The following is a 24,069-nucleotide window of genomic DNA, read 5'->3' on the forward strand; positions in this document are numbered from 1 at the left end:
TCTTATTGCTCAAATATAGTTTGTGTAAATTCTAAGTCATTTGTAGTAGAGAAAATTTTGTCCTTTTATGTTAGATGTTTCAGGGAATAGGAAGCAATTCTGTTGTAATCTGAAAGTCCTTGAGAAACGCTGGTGCTAAAGACCTTGAATGCAGAGTGACATTGATCCCAAGGTTTACAAGTGAATATATTGCATATTTGTAGCACATAACCTTAATGTTATAGGGTACAAATGCCAAAGTGACTTAGGAGACTAAGTGTATTTAAAAAATCAGTAGGACTTAGGCTCCTTTTAAACTTTCCCCCAGAGTTCTGAAGTGTATTTGTTTTGTTTTTGTTTTTTTAATTTGCTCTTTCTCTTTCTCAGCTTCCCTTTGTAGATGATGGGTACCACTTTTATCATAATGGCATCTCTAGGGCCAGGAGAAGACGCAGTCTTCAGCACAAGCTTCATTTGGAAAAAGACCCGAGGGTAAGCTTTTCCCATTGATTTGCCATCCAGCAATCATGATTTCCATGCCAACAGACTGTGTGGTATGAGATCAGATAACTGTGAAGTCTTAACACAGGTAATTCCACACTTGACCCAAGCTTTGTGGATGCTGTATGGAAACTGAAACAACCTAAGCCTCAATGTTAACAAGACAGTACAGCTTTGAGCTTGATTCTCCCCCTCCCCTTGCTCGTAGAAAACGGCACTTTCTGCTAGCAATCTCACTTGCAGCCAAGCAGTTCCAGGAACCATGTTTCAAACATAGACAAGACCAGTTGTACATTCAGCCCCTCAGACTTTTTGACTTTTGTTCCAGCAACCTCAGGTCCCACATGCAAATGAAACATGTTGTTTTAAGAAGCAAAAACAAACCAGTCAAGCAAATGTAGCAATCAACTCACTGGCAGAAAGGAAAGGACATTTTCTGTAATGCCGGGATTTAGCAGCATTTTCTTTGCTTTCTCTTCTTCAGAATTTTTGCATCTATATTAGGCCATGGGTCATGCCAAAAGAAAATAGTTGCTCTTGGCATTCACCTTATGAAAGCAAATAGATGATGAACTTATTCCCCTGCATGCCCAAATCTATTTCTGTTGGTGTGGGAAAGGAGAGTTGTACTGTTCCATTCTACCTCTGTTTGTATTGCCCTTTCCACCATCATGGTATTTGAGCATCTTTCCCAATTAATAAATAAAGAAACAAGAGGAAAAAAAAGTTATGTTAGCTAATACTGAGAATCTGCCTGTTGCTATGTTGGGAAACAGGGTTGAAGAATTTCTAGCTCACTCTCTCTGCTGTTTCAGGAGAAGATTAAAGTAATTTTGGGCACGGATCCACCGGAAATATGGCACCCCTCCAAATTGTCATCAGCCCATCTGACAGCTGGCAATGTATGCTGTGCCAGTCACCATAGCTGAAACCATGCAGCTCCCAGCTGCTGGCTGCCCCTGCTTCCTTTACATCACCCTGTGCTGTGATACTGCAAGTTCAGTGAGGCATTATGGGTTCTGTGTCAGTCTCAGTCAGGTGTGCCTCATGTCTATTGATACTCTGAACTACCACCGTCAGAGGTAAAGTATCTTCATGCCCATTTATTCTTGGGTTGCCAACAAAGGCACTGGCTAGACTTTGGGTATGGGTGTGATGCAGACCCTGCCCCCCTTAGGATGAAACTGAGATTCCCAAATTTGTTTCATGTAATCTACCAAAGAAGGATTGGCCAGTAACAACTTTCAGACAATACTATCCATTGCAGGATACTAACTAGTGGACAGAGAAGTGAAAGTGACCAGTTTCCCTGAACCATACAGTCCTTAAATAGCCCTTATATTAAGAACTATTTAATAAAAATAAAGGAATAGGCAAATACTATATGAGCAGTGTAGCTGTATGTACTATTTATAAGTCTGGAAATTAAGTGGAAATTAAGTCTCCCTTAAGTCATCAGTGGGTCTTCAGTATTACAAAGGAAGACCTCCCAGTATTAGTTAATACCAGACTTGCTGTTTCACTAACTACAGCAATATTTGAACTGTTTGACTGCCTAATATAAGCGATATGGAGATTATTTAATTGTATATAGCTTACAATTCAGAGCTGTTTTACTGGTGTTCAATGGAAGCAAAGAGCACTTTGGTCCCCAGGGTTCTCAGTCAGGGATGTTTCAAAATCAAAACATTTATTTGAATTTTTTATTTTTAATTTCCACTGTCTCCTGTTTATCCAACTGATCCCTCCTCTGCTCACATAGAATAATGACGACTTAGCTTTAGGAACTGCTGACCTGCTCTGTCCTACTGAATAAATCCATATCCTAAAATAATTCGGAATGTCCCCCAAACATGGCAAAGGATGGCCATGGATAAGCCAAGATATTTTGGTGCACTGTTCAGCTTCAAGAAGAACTGCTGATCTGCTTTAATTTCCAACTTGGAAATATACTCTTAACTTTCTGGTTCTTTGCTGTCTTTCTGTGATTGCTCAGTAGGCTCATTGACATTTCCTGTATGGCCCTCCTAGCAAGTTCTTTTGTAGCCTCCCACCATTCCTAATATGCCCCATCTTTTTTTGTTTTTAAAGGATACTCTCTTCTAATGAAATCCAAACCTTTCAGGCTTCTCTTTGCTCGTAGAGTTTCTTGGCTCCTAATGAGGTGACTTTTGGTCAAAACACCATAACTTAGAGAATAGTAATTGCTGACACTCCAAAGTGTTATTTCAGTGCCATAATAATTCTCCCCTCATGAATGGTGAGATAATGTGTGTGTGGGGTCTTCAAAGCTCTCATGGTGATTTTAAGAAAACAGAAGTGCAGATTAGTCTTTTTGTATTAAATGCATTATGAGCACAAATAAAACTAGCTCTGATCACAGTGATCAGAGTGGGAGCAGTCATTAAAGTTGTAGCTGTTTGTATGGGACTACAGACTCAGCATTCTACTTTTGAACTCCAAAAATAGTGTCTGGTGCCATCTGTGCACCTAAGTGTAGTGACTTCTTTCTGGGCCATTTCCACCCTACCCCAATTATTATTGAGAAATAAGTGTCAGCATTGCCATGGTTAATAAATTCAGCACATTAAACTAAGAATAAATTCTAGAGTTGTCAGCATAGCCAGAGAGCAAAGTGTCTCCAAAATGCAGGGTACACTGATTCTCTGGTGAGCCACTTGGTCAAATTTGTATTTGTGTCTGTTTCTACCAATTTTTTTTTGAGAAAGAGAGAAATAAAAGCTGAGTATGAGCTGAAGTGGTAATCAGAATGTGTTTTTCAGTTCGAAAAGACTACAGTTCCTGGTTAATTTTAATTATTAGTTGAAAACAGTGCAGATGTTCATTCAATTAATTAATGTTATTTAATCACGGAAGTCCCTTGAGAAACTATGTCAGTTCTGCAAGTGTCCTGGGAGACAGGCATCAGAATGCTTCTGCAAAGAGGTTACTGTATAATTTTCCATATGCCACACATGCAACTGTTGGAGCTGGAACTAAGCTTGCTGGAGGTGCTGCTATAGTCCCTGCCCTGAAGAGGTTTCCATCATGCACTAGGTGTATAGTTTAGGTCAATGGCTCTCAGCACTCCCACTATACAAATTGTTTCAGCCTCCCTGAATGCAACAAGATGTCTTTCAAGTTCTTGAAAATGGGGCCAGTTGTGCAAAATGTTCTGTACATGTGGTGCCAAAATAATTCTGAGATATGTCAAATGTATTCAGAAAGTATGAGACAAAAATCAATACTGTTGAGAGAGCTGGGTTCAAATGTACGCTAACATACCTTTATAGAGTTCCAGCAGGAACTGTAGCACTGGGGCAGGAGGATTAAGAGGAGCTTAGTAACCTCTAATAATGATAGAACCCTGTTGATAAGAAACAGGCTTTGCTAGGATAAAGCCAGGAAGCAACATGGGATTGTAGTGAGGGAGCTTGTAGTTACTCTCTGGACAGTAGATTGGGAAGGAAGGAAGGAAAACAAGGTGGAGAGGGTGTAGGAAAAGGATCAGGGAGAAGACAGCATTTGCTGTGTAGAGGGTCTTTGAGTTTGAACCCAGAGCGAAGAATGGGGTTCAGGTTTCCATCCCAGCCACTGGGGAAGTGGCACTGGCTTGAGCAGGGAAGGAAGACTGCCATTTTGGAGAAAGACTTTGATACCTCACGAGAGGCAAACACGTGATCTGGCTGGAGGGCCAAGCAATGAAGACAAGAGCACCGTGAGTTGCGCAGAGAGTAGGGGGAGGGGGCAGTAAGCAGCAGAAGTGCGTGTTGGACCTGGAAAAAGCTAATCCCCAGAATGGCTGTAGCAATGGGTGGACCCTGAGACAACTCCCCATGCCCAATCCTTTCTTCTATGCTAAAATAACAGTGATGGATAAATCAGTGGCTATAACCTGTGCCAATCATTTGGTTCAACCCTGTATCCTGAACCCTTAACTTTGATGATCACAGAATGCACTTCTGTTGGTGTTGCTGGGGAAGGTTTCAAAAGTACTGCATGGTTTTACAATCTTCCTCACTGCTGTCTACAGTGATGTCTGTGGGGTGAAGAAGCTGTGGATGTCTGGCACCGCACCCATTCCTGGGCAGTTTTGTGGCCAGGATTACAGGGTAATGAAGCAAAAACAGCAGTAGCAGATGATTTGTTTGAATAGACAGGCTCTTCAAGAGTACATCAGCCTGCTGATGCAAGGACTGGAGCTCAGCTGTGGTGGTTGTTAAAATCACAGTAGTGTTTGGGATGGTGGTGTGAGTGGGAGGCAAACAATGAGGATTGGGGTATTTATCAGTCATTGTGGGAATACAGGGAAGCACAACAATTTCAGTGAAACTAAAAAGCATCAGTAGCTTCATCCTTCCCTCCCCCAAAATTATTTTTATTGTTTTGTTTGTTTGCGGTACTAACCTCCTGCAGTCGAGCAGGAAAGTGCTAGTTGATTGCAGAGTAGAGACTGTGTCAAGAGCAGAGCCCTTCCCAGCCTGGTAGCTGCAAGTAAACAATGGCATTTCTTTCCTTCATGCGTATTATAACATCTTAAAAGAGAGCTCAGAATCCAGCCTCCTGCTGGAAGGCATTAATGGATTGTTAACAAATGTTTTGAATACACAACTCTTAGTTCACCTTTAATTTTTTTTAAAGTTTTTTGGCTTTGTTGGTGATATGTAGTGCCTCTCATATAAGGATGATATGCAGTGCCTCTTGTATAAGGATGAGGAGTTGCAACTCAGTTTGTAAAACCTATTTGTTCTCTCCAAGATTGCTTTGTTTTCTTTCAAATTTTAAATGAAGACATTTCCCTCCCACACAGTCTCTCTTTTCAGGGAGCTGCCTACATTAATGCCACTCAAGAAAGAGGCTTTAATATAGGGAGGGGATTTGGTTCTGTCTTCACATGTATACACACATTCAATTTTGAGTACGGTGCTTCGATGCTATCGCAATGAGTGCATTAAAAAGACACATTCAGAGGAATAGCCACCTACCAGTGGTCACTCTAAATGTTGTATGGAATGGGTTGGAAAATCAGACTTAAAAGGTAAATGTGTAAGGGCTTTGTCAATGGCAGAAGGAGAACACCATGGAAAGTTTATGGGGCTTGTTCCATAATTTTTTATTGTATGTTAGATATACCCTGATTGGTGTAACAGCTTGTGTCAGAGATGCCCAACTGTTTTTCAGGAGACCTATTTGGGTGGATTGACACTTGGGTTCCCACATATCCTACATACATGCTACTTTGTGCTAGGCCCCAGGGAAATTGTCATGTTCTCTCTTTGGTCCTTGCATTTTTGTCTCTTTGTGTTTTTCTGTGGGATTGTGATCCTCATTCCCACAATTCTCCAGAAAGCTGCATGACACTTAAGGGCAGGGGCATAGGCGCCAACTTCCCTTCCAGTGTGGAGGGAGGGGTGCTCAATTCCTGCTCTGTCCTAGGCCATGCCCTTACTCCATCCCTTCCTTTAGGCCCTTTCTGCCCCAGCTCCATCTCCATTCCACTGCTTCTCCTAAGCCCCCCGCCCTTTCCTGCCCCATCTCTGCTTCTGCCCCATCTCCATTCTACCCTTCCTCCAACCCCCACTCCATCTCCACCCCTGAGTATGTCCCATCCCTGCTCCTCCCTCTCCCTCCCGGAGCTACTTAAATGCTGTAAATCCGCTTTTGTAGCACTCTTGCTGCCTTGGCGGCTTCACTACAGTGGTACCCAAGTGAGTGTCATTCAGGCTAGAGTGGGATGTCTTCGTGAGCTACCGTTATACCCTGTCACTTCAGTGTAGATGTACACTGAGTCTGAGACCCTGTATGTCCAAGGTATTTCTGTGGCCAGCTGCATTTGAGGAATGAAGGCAGACAGCTGTCAAAGAAAGATCTGCCACTGGGCCCGCAGCAGCACTTTTGCAGTGGGAGATCAGAGTGGCTCTTTGTTCACATTGCTTTTCAGGTCCCTGTGGCTCCTCTCCTATTCTGCACACACAGACCTGTTGGCCATTTCTCCCAGGGGGCCAGGTCCCCATGCTGGGAAGCGCAGGGTTAAGTGCACATCCTAAGCCAATTGAAATAAATGGAAAGACTCCCATTAATATCAGTGGGTTTTGAACCAGGCTTTTAGTGCACTTTGCAAAGTGTAAGGACCTCACAGTGGGCACGATGCACTGCAAAAGCAGCTTCCCAAAAGCTACACTGGGCTTACTGCTCTCATGGACAATTGCATAGAGCAACGGGCAACTGCATTAAAATAACGTATTCAGGCATTCTCCTGGGGTGCAAATATTTAACTGACCCATTATCAGAACTCAGAGTTTATTATTATACATTGCATTTATTTGTCTATATAAAGTAGGGGAGAAATGTTCATTTTAAACGATGTCTTGGAGACCGAGATTAAACCACCTGTTCGTGTCCCAAGACAGGCACCATTGTAATTGACTATGCTTACTAAAAACACATCTCAGAAGCAGAAAGATGTTGGCCAATTTGAAAAGGCTTACAGAATAGCAGTGAAGAGTATTTCAGCTGTAGTCTGAAAAACATTGGAAGGTTAATGAGAAATAATCATTTCATATTTCTATGTAAGGAACAGTGTAGAATGTGAATTTAGGGCAAAATTGTCAAACTTAAGTGCCTAGCATTCAGATATCTTAAAGAAGCGGCTGGATTTCCCCCAGGAATGGAGAATTCATAACCTCATTCAAGTCTGTTAGAAATTGGTGTGCCAAATGCACACAAATCACCCATTCTTTGCACAGTCTGTCTTTCTTGCAACTCTTTGTGTCAGCAGTGTATTTTATAGGACTGTTTGAGATGGGGCTTCCCTCATATTTTAAATTCAGAATTGATCAACATTATTTTCTTTGCATAAAAATGTCACAAGAGGTGGATTATGCCTTGCATATCTATGAATCTAAGATCTGCTGGTAGTCTTCATAGAATCATAGACCTGGAAGAGACCTCAGAAGGTCATCAAGTCCAGCCCCCTGCTCTAGGCAGGACAAATCCCAACTAAATCAACCCGGCCAGGGCTTTGTCAAGCCGAGACTTAAACACCTCTAGGGATGGAGACTCCACTACTTCCCTAGGTAACCCATTCCAGTGTTTCACCACCCTCCTAGTGAAATGTTTTTTCCTAATATCCAACCTGGACCTCTCCCACCTCAACCTGGGACCATTGCTCCTTGTTCTGCCATCTGTCACTACTGAGAACAGCCTTTCTCCATCCTCTTTGGAACCTCCCTTCAGGAAGTTGAAGGCTGCTATCAAATCCCCCCTCACTCTTCTCTTCTGCAGACTAAACAGACCCAACTCCCTCAGCCTCTCCTCATAGGTCATAAGCTCCAGCCCCCTAATCATTTTGGTTGCCCTCCGCTGGACCCTCTCCAATGCATCCACATCCTTTTTGTAGTGGGGGACCCAGAACTGGACACAATACTCCAGATGTGGCCTCACCAGAGCCGAATAAAGGGGAATAATGACATCTCTGGATCTGCTGGCAATGCTCCTCTTAATACAACCTAATATGCCATTAGCCTTCTTGGTGACAAGGGCACACTGTTGACTCATATCCAGCTTCTCATCCACTGTAACCCCTAGGTCCTTTTCTGCAAAACTACTACTTAGCTGGTTGGTCCCCAGCCTGTAACAATGCTTGGGATTCTTCCGTCCCAAGTGCAGAACTTTGTACTTTTCCTTGTTGAACCTCATCATATTTCTTGTGGCCCAATCCTCCAATTTGTCTAAATCACTCTGGACCCTATCTCTGCCCTCAAGTGTATCTACCTCTCCCCCTACCTTATTGTCATCTGCAAACTTGCTGAGGGTGCAATCCATACCCTCATCCAGGTCACTAATAAAGCTATTGAAGAAAACCGGTCCTAGAACTGAACCTTGGGGCACTCTGCTAGAAACCGACTGCCATCCTGACATCGAGTTGTTGATCACTACCCGGTGGGCCCGGCCTTTTAGCCGTCATTCTATCCATCTTACTGTCCATTTATCCAATCCACATTCCCTTAACTTGCTGGCAAGAATATTGTGGGAGACCGTATCAAAAGCCTTTCTAAAGTCAAGGTATATCACATTCACTGACTTTCCCAAGTCCACAGAGCCAGTTACCTCATCATAGAAGCTAATCAGATTGGTCAGGCACGACTTTCCCTTTGTGAATCCATGCTGACTAAGTCTTCTTCAGCTACAAAAGCAAACAGCCATAAAATACCCCTTAACTGCTGGTACATTTAACAATGAGTAACTATGCAACACGTAAAGTGTATTGCACCTGTTATAAGACTTTCTGTTACCAAGCTGGTTTCACTAGAAGTCCCCTGATAGCAACCTCATGGCTCACAACTCAGACTTGGAACAGCCCCAGTTTTGCAAATATCAAAACATTAGCATTTCAAAACTTCAAAAGCTGGCATAGTTAGAACACCTTCACAGCATTACATTAGAAATTAAACAGAAATTAATGTGATTGAATGTAAAATCTTGCCTTTTTTGTATCTGCACAGTTGCTGTATTGTGCTGAGAACAATAGACTTTTAAAGTACAAAATGAAATGTATTTATTGTTTTATCATCCTTAGTCCAAGTCCTGCTTTGGCCTATATAGGACACAATTACATGAGGAGGTTGTGTGGTCGTTAAATCTTCTGGGCTGTGATGGAGTTTTAAAACATCTTTCACGAGCCATGGTGCTATCTGCAGCCCCATAAAACTAAAATGTAATACATCTGGGGTCTGAGATACCTAAAACAACATGAAGCAATCTTAAATAAAAGTTGTAAAAAGTCTACTGAGGCTGCTGGGAAAGGTAGTAGCTTCATCCTTAGTTGACCACATGGACCACAAATACCACACGGAACCTCAGAAGTCATCTAGAGCGACTGACAACATATAAGGGAAAAGGCAAGCAAAAAAGCCTATGCACACTTGAATGGGTTGGGGATTCATGGGGTGGATAAAGTTTTACTGTTTACTCTGAGTGTGGTTCCAAGAAACCTTCTATACCTTTTATACTAGGTGAAGATGGTTGGATTCGAAAACAGGTTTTTTACCCACCAGATATATGGAAAATAGGTTTGTTTTAGAAAAAAGGGGCTTTTGCATAGTCAATAAATATAACGATATGTAAATACCAATCTGCTCCCAGTGATTCTGTCTACATTGTTCTATCATTTGCTCCCAGTGATTCTATCTATATTTTTTGCCATTCTGCTTACTGGTATTTTTTGCTACCCTGGCTTCATGAGCTTCCCTATGATGGTGCACCTGACGATGTATTTCACCAGCTCCTGCAATCCAGCTGGAGTACTAGAAGCTAGAGGGTGACATGTTGGAGAAAGGAGGTGTATCCTTTACTTCTTTGCTCAGTGTGCTGTGCCTGTCTAAGGATTAGCTCATGCCACAGCCTTCTCCTTTCTCCACAAGTGTTCTGTTTATTGTTTATGTAATTTATCCTTTGGATTTGGCAGGTGCAGTAAATGCTTTACCATGGATGTGACCATTGGTTATGCAAAGTGACTCTTGAACATGTTCCAAGAAGCTGTCTGGCACTGGGATAAAAACCTAAAACTCGTCGATTGCAGCATTGTTGTGTATGTTGCATCTTGGTTCTAGAATATGAAAGCAGTAGTTCAACTTCTGTTGGCGAAAGACAGAACGTTTTTGAGCTATACAGAGATCTTCTTCACACCCAGAAGTTAAAAGTCTTGCTATACTTGCAGCCCAAGCCAGACCTGTGGTGAGATAAAAGAAGGGAGCTTGACTCAGTTCAGGGCTGACTGGCCTAGAGGCAGGAGGTGATTGCCTCCCTGTCTGAAAGGCTGGAGCACTGGCCTGCTAGCCCGGTTAGCCATGTGGAAGTAAGTTCTGGTTTCCCAATCAAGGGAGACTGCGGAAGAACCTCCCACCAAGGGAGGTGACTGAGTGAAGCCCAGAGACATCAGGGACTTTCCCTCACCAGCTTGTGGCTGCTCTGCCCCAAGCAGCCACATCAAGGCCCTATTTGGATCCTAGAGGCCCTATATGGACTAGAGAGGCCACACCACAAACTGAATGGCCTGTAAGGAAACAGTCCAGGACAGCCGATTCTGACTCTCTTCTGGGAAGGATTCCAACTGTCTTGATTCAACCCCTAGTCCCCTGAGCTAGGATCCAGCACAGAGAGAGGGCCTGGGTCCTCCTCTCACATCTTACCTCCTTCCCCGCAGCCTTAAAGACTGAGGCCCTTCAGCCTGCAGGGGACTGAAAGCCAGTCACCCTTTTAAGCCATGATCATCCAAACCCTGTTACTAGAGGTTTATTTTAAGCATTAGTCCCAGAGGTTTGCTTTTCTTTCTTGAATTGTGGGTGCAGTGTTTGGCATTGAGTCACTAGCCAGTTTTCCAAAACCATGGAATCCATATTAATAAACAGGACAAAAAGTCCTTCCCATTTTCTGATTTTCGTGCGTGTGTGTAATTATGAAGTAAACTCATGTTCCAGGTTGGGATGCTGACAGACTTCCCTAATTAAGACTATTTAATACAGAGTATGAAGAACGATTTAATTGTGGTGGCAGACGGATAGCATCATGCATATGCAAAGTTTGTTGCGCCTATAAATTTTATAGCACTGCATGACACATTGAGAGAGCACTGGCATAATCTTTTAAAAAAGGAAATGAAACATTAAATAATAAGGGTCTTTGTTTAAGTAGTTTTAATAAGTAATGAGCAAGCAAAGCAATCAGATTAGTGGCTATGTCTCTTTTTTCCTATATATAAAAGCCACACACCATTGAATAAAATATGTTGTTGGCTGTTTTCATCAAACAAGAACTGAAGTATTTTTCTCAGCTGTCAGGTTGCAGAGTACAGTGTATTCTGCAGGAAGCAAGTAATATTTCTATTATGACTGGAGCACTGTTTCATCCATACTGTCTTTCTGGGGCAGGTTCTTTTGTGCTTTATCTGCTCCTTGTGCGTGTTCACTTTTAGGGGAGTGTTCCAGCATATGGAGCTCAGCCTTAGTATTTATTAGATTTAGAGCTTTATTAGATTTACTGCACATAATGGGTTCACAACTCACCACTGCAGTGCCTCTTGCTGGTCAAACTGGGAATTAGCTCCGACTCACAGCAGGTTACACTCTTTTGGCTGGCATCTCACCCATCATTGTGCTGCACTCTCTCCACCTTCTGGTGCTGGACTCGCATCACTCCCAGGACCATAGCATCCTTTTCAGGACGCTGCCCTCTGGCAGAGCCCATCACTATGATCTCTCATCCCCTGGCCATTTCCCTATGATCCCTTACTCCCTGCCAGTGGCCTTAATATAAGGGTCAAGAAGGTGCATCAGGCTGGAGCCTCCCTCTGTAGCTGCTGCCTCGCACTGCTCTATCGAAGGTGCCTCTCCTTTGCTGGGAGCCAGTCCCTCACCCTTGCTGGTCAGAACCCAACTGCCTTCTGCTCTTCTCAGCAACCCCTCATATCAGGGCTACTCCAGCAAGCTGTCTTCACATCGTCTCCCTCTCTCTGATAGAGCAGAGCTCTGCATAGGCTCCCTCGAGCCTGTTTTAACCTCTTCTGGCCAGAGTGGAGCAGCTGCCCCATTGCACTTCATTTTGAGCATCTTTTATTTCTCTTTATAGCTCTGTACAGAGCCTCCTTTCAAGACTTTTATGCCTGGCATATAATTTAGTCAGCGAGTGTTCTAAGAAAGATTTTTGTTGGAAAAAAATGCTATATAGCACTAGAAAATAGAATTCTGTATCTAGCAGGACTCAAACACACTAAAGGGAGATACAAAGCTCTTCACTTTCACAATCCATTGGTAAATTTTGGTGTGGTTCTGAGCATGAAAGTCAGTTGCTTCTTCATCTGTTCATAGGATATCAGTTCTGAACTTGGGTAATTATTAAATTTTAATAATTATCCAAGTTCCGAACCCATATCCCATGAAAATAAAAAGATGCAATAGTGACAGTTTTAAGTATAGACTGTAAAGACTGTGAAATAATCAGAATCAGTATGTGAAAGGGCAAAAATATAACCTTCACATCCAATTTGGAGGAAGAAAGGTCACATTTGATAGGACAAAAATGTCACTATTATGCAGTATGTCAGCTTGAGTCATCTGATATGTGTCACTGCAAATAAGGGAAATGAGATGGAGATAAAAATCATGGTTGAATGGAATGCTTTGGTGACTGTGCCATGTCACTGGCCTTGGCATCTTGATTCTGCTGGCACGGATCGGGTGGACTAGAAATGCTGTCACGCATCGGAGACTGAGCAGAAATCAAACCCCGGACCATAGGGTTTTGCATGCTTGGGATCATGACTAAAGAAAGAAGGATAAAGAAGAGAGGAGGACAATCCTGCAGATGTTGTAGTTATAACAACAAAGTTATAATTATTCAGGGTGGAGTGTTGGTATACATTGCACAAAAGCACTTTTTTTTCATAATCACCTCTGCACACTCTTTCCTCACACTGGGATTGTCTCATTATAGGAATCTTTTTCACAACATGCTTTTTTTCTGGGGCAGCCCAGTTCAATTTGCCAGGTCAAGTGGCAGCAGCCCTAAGAACACTTCCAAAGCCCACTGAGTCAATGAAAGTCTTTTCACTGATTCCCATGCAGTGTGGATTAGCAATTGGCCTGTGAGCAGCCATTTTACAACTGATTAGCTGTGTCTCACTCTCTTCATCTAGTCACAGAGAGGTAGCTGTGTTAGGGTCTGCCCCACAAAAGCTAATCACCTAATAAACTAACTTGTTAGTCTTTAAAGTGCTACATAACTGCTTTTTTGTTTTCTCTTCATCTAGTAAGTATTCTAGTATGTAGTTTACCTCTCTTGCTACTTTGGGACTTTGTACAAGCAAATTGGATGTCACTGGGAATGAACTTCTTTCTAAGGTTTCTGTTCAGCTTGTCAATATGTTGTACAAATGCCAGTTTCTACATTAAGTATGCACAGAGAGCACATTTTGAAAAAGGAGGCCTCAATATGTTTGTGAAATGACTGTTCTTTCCCCTGTATTTATAAAGTTTCATTCAGTTATAAATATATCTCTTTGCCTGGGTTTGGAATAAAAGTCTATTTATGGAAACTTAATTAGTCTTTATCAGTTCATAATACATGTTAGCTGGGGCTGACATCATTCACAAAGAATAGTAATAGGTGTACTTGCAACGTTACAGTACTACACACAAAGCACTCCTTACAAGGTTCTTACTGGGATTCAAAACAAAACAAAACACACACACACACACACAGGCAGAACACAATTCAGCAACTCACATTACTATTGCTCTGTATTATGAAGTACACAGCAGGCAGCTATAACCATTAGGATATTTTTTAACAGAGGTCTAATCACATGACCAGACAGCATCAGTAGCCTTTCAAATGGCCAAAATCACATTGAAATGTCATTCTACACCTGCTGAGCCTGCAATTGAAGCACTGCTTACTCCGTCGAGGTGGCCAGTGTACAGCTTCAAGTGCCATGGGAGTAAGGGGTAGGCTGGGTCTTAAAGATGTGCACATCATGCACCTTTCCTGACCTGCCTCCCTTGATGCCAGTAAATATTCCTGGTGAGCTACCAGTGTTTGCAATACAATAGAAAAGGAGCCCTTCTTGTAGATGTACTCTGTGGCAAGGTGATCTGGTGGCAAAATAGGGGTATAAATGCCATTTATGGTCTGCTCCCCCTCTCCCCCCAGTTTAGGATCCAATTTCTGTGAAACCCTCCACTGAGTCCTGCACATTTCCCAAAGTCATGGTCTTTCATAACAGGAAGCATTTAATATCCCTGCTCAGTTGCATCACAGCAACCTGCCCCTCCGTCCTGGATTTCCCACCTCCAGATTGATTCCTGACTGATCAGAACTAAGCTGGAGTTGCGAGTCTCTGCACAGTGCTTGCCAATCACTTCTCCACCGTCAGTGCAGCTCTCATTTTGGTGTTGCTTCACTGTGGGGTCTGGGTAAACTTTTCCCACATGCCAAGAAATGTGGCTTTATTGTATCTGAAGGTTCTGCAGCCACCGCTTGTCATGCTATACCTACACAAAGATGTGATCTCACCACTCAGTGCTTGTTTCTTGGGCCCAAAACTGGCACTCCACTATCTTCACTCTCTGGGAATGCCAATAACTTTGAATTATTCCTTTTCATGTCCCACAGCAAGCTAGCCTCAAAGGAGTCAGTGCATCATGGGGCATTGAAACCATGTTCCTAGTCAGCCCTGTGCAACTTGTTTGCCCCCATTGAAACTCTTCCTGTCCTAGATGGTGACAAGTTGCATGAGGGACTCCTTTTTGCATTGATGCAAGTGCTGCTAGTAAGGACATATGCTGCTGACACAAGGGCTACGTCTACACTGGCATGATTTTCTGGAAATGCTTTTAACAGAAAAGTTTTCGGTTAAAAGCATTTTCGGAAAAGCACATCTATATTGGCAGGACACTTTTCCGCAAAAGCAGTTTTTGTGGAAAAGCATCCGTGGCCAATCTAGACGCGCTTTTCCGCAAAAAAGCCCCGATCGCCATTTTCGCGATCGCGGCTTTTTTGTGTAAAACAAATCTCTGCTGTCTACACTGGCCCTTTTGCGCAAAAGTTTTTCAGAAAAAGACTTTTGCCCAAATGGGAGCAGTATAGTATTTCCGCAAAATCACTGACAATCTTACATGAGATCGTCAGTGCTTTTGCGGAAATTCAGGCGGCCAGTGTAGACAGTTGGCAAGTTTTTCCACAAAAGCAGATGATTTTGTGGAAAAACTTGCCAGTCTAGACACAGCCAGGCAGTATAAAGTGAACATGCAAAAGCAACTTAATTACTATGGTGACTAGATATCAATGTAACTTAGATCCACATGATTTTGTAGTGTAGACTTGCCTCAGATAACATACTACCTCTGTTAGAGAGTAGAGTAATTACAAATTCTACAAAAGGGGCAGCTGTGCCCAGTATTTGCATTCACTGGATTATAATTTATCACCTTTTCTGTTACAACATTCCCTAGTTACCTCAGCACTCAGCTGCACTAAACTAAGTTTAGTGCAGTTCATGCTGCTGAAATTGACTCAGTCATTTTTTACATACACTCTGACTACACTTGCATATCATAATGGCAGAATCCATAGTGTTTCAAATTCAAGTGAATGCATGTCACGAATCACATTTGCATGCACGGATTGGCCATTACTGTTCTTGGAGGGTGTGTCTACATTGCACCCGTAGCAAATTGCATAGCTTATTTCAAGTTAATTTTGAAATATCTTATTTAATAATTTGGTGCTGTCTACACAGTGCTAAATTCAAAATAAACTGCTATTCCAGAATGTCCCTTAATCCTCATGGAATGAGGTTTTCAGGGATGTTGGAATAGCCAGCCCGTTATATTTTGAAATAACGGGTTTGTTCAATAGACACGGAATAGCTATTTCAGGATACCGGAAGTATCCCGAAATAGTGCTGCAATATATACGTACCCTAACAGAGCCCAGAATTATGTGTGTGCCATAGAATTCCTTTCCTAAGTCCTCTTGTCTACCTTTAGAGTTTTACTTTACACCAAGTTAGTCAGTTAATGTCTATTACATAAGAAAAGATGTTACAAAACTACATTTGAGAACAAGAATGTCTCCCAGTTTGGAAAGGATTCATATTTATTTTGGGCAATCTCTTAATTCTACGAGACAGCATGGTATAGTGAAGAACAGTAAAACTGTTTTACAGTCTTTTAAAATAATTGGAACTAGATTAGGTAAAATGGATTGCAGGCAGAAAATATATCAACTGGGGAAAGATGGCAACCAATAGTGTTTGCTGCCCTAAATACCTTAGAAAATAGTACAATAGATTTAGGACAATTTATTCCTCCTCTTCCTTGACTTTATTTAGTAAGCAATTAAAGTGACTTATATTGAATACAGATATAAAATAATTCATTATACACATGCACACACAATATTTTACGTATTTTACTAATTTGCTTGTTTAAAAATTGAAGAATTTTGTAAAATGAATTTCAGATTGATTGAATTCTATTCCCCTTCACTATTGCTGACAGTATTTTATATTTGGAATGCTTTTGTACAGTGTGATTGGTCCCCTCAGTCACATAATATTACTTCTGATTCTGGATTGGCTGGCTTACAAATCCATAAAGCTTTTAATAACTATGCCAACAGTTCTCTCATGAATAGGTGCAACAAAATGTTCACACACCATTTTCTTTGCAGAAAGCAAATAGAAGTCTTAGGAATGCAGTCCAAATGAATTCAAGATTATATATTCTAGCAAATGTTTTGAAATACTTTTCTGAAATACTTGTTCACTTCTTCATTCTCCATAGCAAGATGGCTGCCTCCAATAGTAGATTCAGAATGGCAAGTAATAGTTACAAACATGAATAGATATATTTCACAGGTTATCTAAGATGACAAATGCTTCTTGCCTTGTGAACTTTTGTACTGTTTACAGATCAGGTCTCCACAGGATAATCAGTACGAAATTATTCCCTAATAGGTATCCTAAAAACTCTGGGAAAATATTTAGTTCTAGTTAGCAATTAATATTGCGGCCTAATCTACTTGCATGGAGTGGAAAGTAAATAGGCACATTTCTTTAAGTAATTGCTTTATATTTTGTATTGGCGCCAAACTGCAGACTGAATGTTGAAAAGAAATACATTAATAATCACAGGTACAGTTAATTAAATCTTTCATTAATATAGTCTGTCTCCATGTATTCTGCCTCTGTTTCTTCTGAGTATTATTCTTTGGTAAAGAAAAAAATGTGCGATAGTGTGTGCTTCAGCTGTTGCAAATCTGAAATCTCCACAGAGTAGACCATTGCCAGATTTAATCAGGTCTTCTATGCTACAGGTCTCGAAGCAAAATTGCTAAGCTGATTATTGCTTGTCTACAGCTTTATGTAATGCTGCAATGTTGTTCTGAATATTAACAATTGGTTTTTCTCCTGCCTTCTCCCCTCAATGCTGCTTACTTTTTTTAGAGGAAGGCCCAAACTAATTGTTTTCCTTTCATTTTTCTACTACCAGTCCAGACTGGTGGGCGATATAGATGTTTCTCAAGAACTTCAGAAAGAAAACAAACTGATGTGTTCAATGGATGTCATGCATTTGTTTCAGAACTGTTCTGAAGTTCAGTGATTTGTTACATTTGGTACCTATCCACCTGGATTTCACCATCCAGCAGACTTTATGGGCCAAATCCTCCAGTCATTCCATGTTACTTTGTTGACTTCCATAGAGTTAAAAAACAACGAATGATCCTGCAGCACCTTAGAGACTAACAAAAAATATCTCTAAGGTGCTATAGGACCATTTGTTATTTGTTTTTTTTTTTTTCAGTTACAGACTAATATGGCTACCCCTCTGAGACTTCCATAGAGGTGTGCTAGTTTTCACCAACTAAGAGTATGACCCATTGGACCAAACTCATCCCTGTTGCAACTCCACTGAAGTCAGCATAGTTACATAGGAAATGAAATTATTCCCTTGTAATAGACCATCATTAGTTCTAGCTCTGGCTGGACATGTGTCCAGTCCATGTGAGAACTTGCACATATTTCCTGATTTGATGTCTGCAAAAATGTCTTATAGGTGTAAATTACTATAAATGTTATATTATTATTATTTATTATTATTTATTATGTATTAATTATCATTATTTCCTAGCACAGAGCAAGTGAATCCATTTCCTTTAATTTAATAGTCAGCCTTTTGTATTTTGATGATTGTGATCTTGCAGGATAACAATCTCTGATAGAGTTTTGGATAGGAGATCTGTTCCTCTATCCTGAGAGATGATGGTGTAATTGAATACAGCTTTTTCATTTCTGAGCAACACCTTCTGGGAAAATACCTCCAGAAATCAATTTTATTTCTTTGTGAACCAGAGCTTTTATTAGAAGAATTTCCTTGTTCACGATAGGAAAATGCCTTTTATTATGGGGCTTCTCCCCTTCTGAAGGAGGGGCACTTGTTGGCTGAGTCATTAACAATCTAAATTTCAGAGCTGGTCCTATGTGTATATATAGAATTACTCAGAGTACAATTTAAATTGTAATCTGCTGTCCCCCCTAAAAGTGGGATCCTTTTTTGCACTACTTTGTTCTAAGAGTAACTACTTATGGCTTGCCTCTGGCATGTAAATTACTTCCAGCTGAATTATAGGAATGTTCTGAGCCAATCACTCCTGAATTATATTGCAGAAAAGCATCAACAAATTCCCAGCCCCAGACTTGTCTCCAGAAAGGTGCATCTTGTACTGCTCAGTAACCTTCCTGGACAATACCAGCTCATAAAAAGTCCATTATTTCAGAAATGGAAAATGATGTGCACAAATTTTGTTATCTCAAATAGAGCTTCCCTGATATTTCAAACCAAACACAAGGGCTTAGATAAAATAATAAAACACATTTATTAACTTGGAAGGAAAGATTTTTAAGTGTTTACAAGTAATGAGGCATAAAAGTCAGAATTGGTTACAGAGGAAGACAAGGTAAAACACAAATCAATATGTAACTTACCAAGCGAAGCAAATTTAAAGTGAAAAGATTTCTCTCAGTACATGCTTACAGCAGTTTGACTGGATACCTTCAGCCAGGACCTCTCCATCATTTCACTGATGCTATCTTTGTCTTTTCAAACATTGGTGATGCCATGAGTAAAGATGAGGGAAAGGGATGATTTAGGGTCTCTCTTCCTCATTTTTGTAGCTTTTTCTCCTCTCCAGCTGGGGTTCAGGTAACAGCCAGTCTGTTTACATGGGAACCTGCAGCTGCTCCATTGCCAAGATGTAAATTTATTGCTCACATACTTCTTCCCACCAAAGAATGGCCACTTAACTGTAAGATAGTGCATTTGATTTTGTTGATAACTGGTTAGGCATCATTTTGGAGCTGTTTGGTTTGGAGCTGTTTTTCCAGACTAGGAATATATTTTATAGAGTACAGTTTTATAACTTTACATAAATATTGCCACACATGGTTACCAGGACAATAAGCTCAGCATCTTCTGAGTTTTCAAATGATACCTCACGAGACATACTTTGTACAAATTTTATCATAGTCTTGTACAAAGAGTGATCATATGTATTCAGACTATATGTAAAAATCACCTCTGGAGATCTTTCTCCATCTCAGGGGGACATATTCTATAGGATATTGAAAAAATAATTAAAATTAACATTTTGATGAACCACATTTTTCTCAGGAAAATTTTAATTTTGACTGAATTTTTCAGTTTTCTCATGAACAGACTGAAATAATAGTGCCACTGGAAAACAAAATAAGATTTTTAAATTCTGACATGCTGATTTTAAAACACGTTGTGTTGTTAAAACACCATGACATGTTTAGTCACATTGAATCATTTCACTTACCTTGAAACTGTACATTTTCCATTGCAACATTTCCAGTTTGAGACTTTTTGGAATGTGTTGTTTAAAATTGTCAATATTTTGACTTTGTTCTGATTTGGAATGGAAAGTAATTTTAAATTGTTGAAGTTTTCTGCAAAAGGAAAATTTAGATCCAAGTCTCTATTTTTTATCCCAATCCCCAATGCACAGCTAGTGCAAAATGAGGCGATAAATGACAGAGAACTTTTGGGAAGAATTCTTAATTGTACATTAGCAAGATTTCAGCCTCCTCATACTACTAGTAGGGATGAACGGCCTTCCCTTCGGCCATTCAACTGAACCAGAACCTGTTTTTCAGGCTTGGGATGGGTTTGGTTTAAGGGATACTTGTTCTGTCCCAGCAAGTCCCAAGCAGTCTTCTTTCAACCTGGCTTCATCTTTTCTTTCAAGTGGATTATCATGATTGGTCTCTCATGTTTTCTGTAGGCCTTTGACTCTCCTTTTTATCTGAGGGCCTTCCTTTTGGAGGTCTCTGTCTCCCTTTATTGTGCCATAAGAGAATCAGCCCTGTAGTTCCATGCCCTCTAAATTTTAAAATGTGTTTTAAGGATTAGTTGCTTCTCTACTGAGACAGAACCTCCACTTTCAATTCTATCTTACTTTGACATTTTATGGCATCTGAGGATGAACAAACCCCAGTGTGTAGCAGAGCTTGCAGAACCTAACTGTAACAAAGTCCAGAAGAAAAATGGACTGAACTAAACAATGGATCCTAGAGAGGAAAATTGCTTCAGAGAGTAGAAGTGATCTGCATAGCTGGAGTTCCTGAATGGAAGTTTGTAAGATGGCGGCCTGCAAGGGTTAATGAGAGGACTTGAAAGGAGGAACTGAGAGTGTGCTGCTGAGACAGGAAGTCAGATGTGATCAGTATGGTCACTCTTCTCTGTCAGGTTATTGCCTAAGATGGGTAATAAGAGACATGACAGCCGCAGGTGGTACAAGGCTAATTAGTTTTGGCTAATCATTCAATTCCTTGGTCTTTGAAAAACAAACACTTTTTGAAGTCATTCACTTCACTAATTAGTATAGAGCCAGCAAGATTTGCTCTAAATCAGGAGAAGCTGTGCATACATTTTGGAATTATTGTAGGTTTTCTCCCCAAGAATAATTTACAGAATGCTTCAGAGCTATGATTTAATAGACCTTGACAAAAGTGGGTGATTATAATTTCAGATTTAGACCATGCATTCTTTCTCTGACAGCTGTCTCCTTGATATCTCAGTTTGACTTGAGAACGTCCCTTGGAGCCTTTATTTGAATTATTAAGGGATGGGTCAGGATATTGCCTCTCCATCAAAGCAAATTTTCTAGTTTATCTTCTCAACTTGGTTAGTAACAGTTAAACTCAATAAGGTTTTGCCTTTACCAGTACAATTCCATACATGCCTTGCTCTCTTGCTAATATTTGGATCTTGAATCGAAGTTTTTATTATTACTTACCAGAGCAACATTATTAGGGGTGCCTAGACAGTACCTTTAGCTTGAAATAAGCTATTTTGGAATAACTGGTGTTATTCTGAAATAAAATAGTGTGCATTTACACTGCCAGCCTTTATTTCAAAATAATGGCGAGCTGTAGGACTTCTGTAACTCTCATTTTACGAGGAGTAAGGGAAGTTGAAGGAAGAGTGTTCTTCCTTTGACGTCCTGCTGTGTAGAGGTAAGCTCACAGTCACACAAATGAAGAAGTTATATTGTCCCTGGGTGTGGTAGCAAGCAAAGTTTATCAGGGCTATAGCCATGACCCTTATCTGATAAATTTGAAACAAAGGAGGCTTAGTACAGACAAAACATTTTCTACTACTAATTTGTTGAGCAGTGACATATGAATGGAAAACTTGTTACACCTCATTAGATGTCAGTCTAGGAGGCAATTTCTATCCATAACTGACTAAATACTACCACAAACAAAACCTAAATGAGCCAATACTGCCTTTGTTCAATGCCCAAGGACAAAAAGTGAAATGTACCTCATGGAGAGGTAACCACTTAATTCCCCAAAATAGGGCTTACAAGGGACAGCCCTTCATGCTAAAATGAATTTTATTCAGAGGCTGACTTCACAGAAAAAAAAAAGTTAGCTAACTGCTGATAGCTATCTGAGTTTAAAATCCTAAGAGAAAGATGATAATTCTTACCTAGACATAACTAGTTGAGGTAAAGCCTCAGGGAGGGGAGGGAGGGGGAGGGGGGATAGGGGCATACTTAAAAAAATAATTCAATATTGATCCAAAAATTATCAGTGATGAAAAATATACTGCAACCCTTGGCAAGTTGTTCCAATGGTTAATTATCCTCACTGTCAAAAAAATTATACCTTATGGCTAATCTGAATTTGTGTGACTTCAGCTTCAACCATTGGAACTTGTTAGACCCTTCTCTGCTAACCTAAAAAGCCCATTATCAAATTTTTGTTCCCTTGTGTGAGTACTTACAAACTATGGTCAAGTCACCCCTGAACCTTCTCTTGGATAGGTTGAGTAGATTGAGGTTCTTGAGTCCATCACTATAAGGCATGTTTTCCAGTCCTTTAATCGTTCTTGTCACTCTTCTCTGTACCTTTTTCCGTTTATTAACATCCTGGACCCGGGATTCCAGCAGTGGTCACAACAGTGCCAAATACAGGAAGAAATATTACTTCCCATTTAGTAATTTTTGATTAGCTCTTTTTGCTGTGGGACATCATAACATCAACATAACTTATCATATCACCTGTGAGTTAGAAATTTAGTTGAATCAAATGAGGTACACTTTACCCAAGTACACCTTGAATGTGTAATCTTTTCTGCTGCAAACACGACTTATAGAGTAACTTATAGAGTAACTGCCTTGGCAATTGAAGCTGTGTTTTAGTGCAGGTATATATATTATTTATATTAAGAAGTACAGTGAAATAGTATAGCTATTTACATTCATTGTACAAAGTGATTTGAAACCTCACTTATACACCTTGCAAGGTTAAAGTTTATATTAAGAAGTACAGTGAAATAGTATAGCTATTTACATTCATTGTACAAAGTGATTTGAAACCTCACTTATACACCTTGCAAGGTTAATACAGCAGGCACACATTATGTACATGTAACCTCTGGTTTCACTCAGAGAAAGATAGGGACTAATGATTTTTCTTTTGTTTCTGGTTGCTTTTTATCTAGTAAGGAGGTAGAAAGCAGGAAAAGAAGGGAGGACTTATCTCAAATCGTTATTTGTTCTGTGTTGTGTGGGTGAGAAATGGTAAACTACTTTTCAATTTGTTTTTTCTGTTAGAGGCTTAGATAATCTTTAATGGAAATTATTTTCTTTTGAGTGATTTCCACATAATATTTCTTTGCATTTATTTTTGTACACAGAACATTTTCAGGATTCAAAATCTGCTTTTTTTGCTTGTGCAAATTTATAAAATCTTGAAAAGCTCCTTTGCTTAATTCTCTTTCTGTGCAACTTCTTTTGTTTGTTTAGCTACAAACATGGCAGTGTGCAGCCACATATGGAGAACCTTTGTATAATCAGGAGAATTATGTTTGAAGGAAACAGAACAAGGAAAGCTAAGAGGTAGTCAAAGGAAATTATACAAAGGACACTTTCAAGATCTCATGTAAACACAAACCTCCTGTTCCTTAGTGCATGCCTTTTTGGCAGTGCTTTCAATAGAGCACTAATTTGGTCCATGAATTTGACCTGCTTCCTTACCCTTTGCAAAATTATGATGTGAGGTATGGCTATGCTGGGAATTACGAAATTGTAAATTGCTGCCTACGTCTCCAGTGTCAGCTACCTGAATTGTGGGTCACAACACAGACAAGAAAGTATTCTCCCATGAGGTTCCACAGCTGGATGAGGAGTAGTCAGCTGATCCTGCCATCCCACTGCATCCACCAGCAGTGCTGACTTGACATGCAGAGGGAACTGGCTTTGCCAGGTAAGGGGTTAGCACTGATGACTTCTCCCTTGGTGCAAAGGTTAACCAGGGAGCAAACTGTGACTCAGAGTCACAGTTGGTCCCTAGTCTGCTCCTGGCACAACACAACTATGCAGTGTCTCTTACTTGATGCACTGGTAACTCCATGATCTAGACCTCTGCATATGCTGGTTTGGTTAGCTCCACTGGAAAGGAAACTTTAGTTTTCTCTGGAATTGAGGGAAATGGCTTAT

The 24,069-nt window shown here is 40.5% G+C and overlaps 1 protein-coding gene across 1 annotated transcript in view; it reads left to right on the plus strand.

Annotated features, from left to right (window-relative positions):
* The window catches only part of PCSK2 (proprotein convertase subtilisin/kexin type 2), a 195,255-nt gene that overhangs the window by 44,032 nt on the left and 127,154 nt on the right, over positions 1–24,069 (plus strand). The window contains exon 2 of the mRNA XM_075925556.2: positions 367–471. Coding sequence (XP_075781671.1) covers positions 367–471 — 105 coding nt within the window. The remainder of the gene's footprint in view (positions 1–366; positions 472–24,069) is intronic.

Source organism: Pelodiscus sinensis, chromosome 3 (assembly GCF_052426305.1).
Source record: "Pelodiscus sinensis isolate ZL-2025 chromosome 3, ASM5242630v1, whole genome shotgun sequence".
In the NCBI taxonomy this organism is placed as follows: Eukaryota; Metazoa; Chordata; order Testudines; family Trionychidae; genus Pelodiscus; species Pelodiscus sinensis.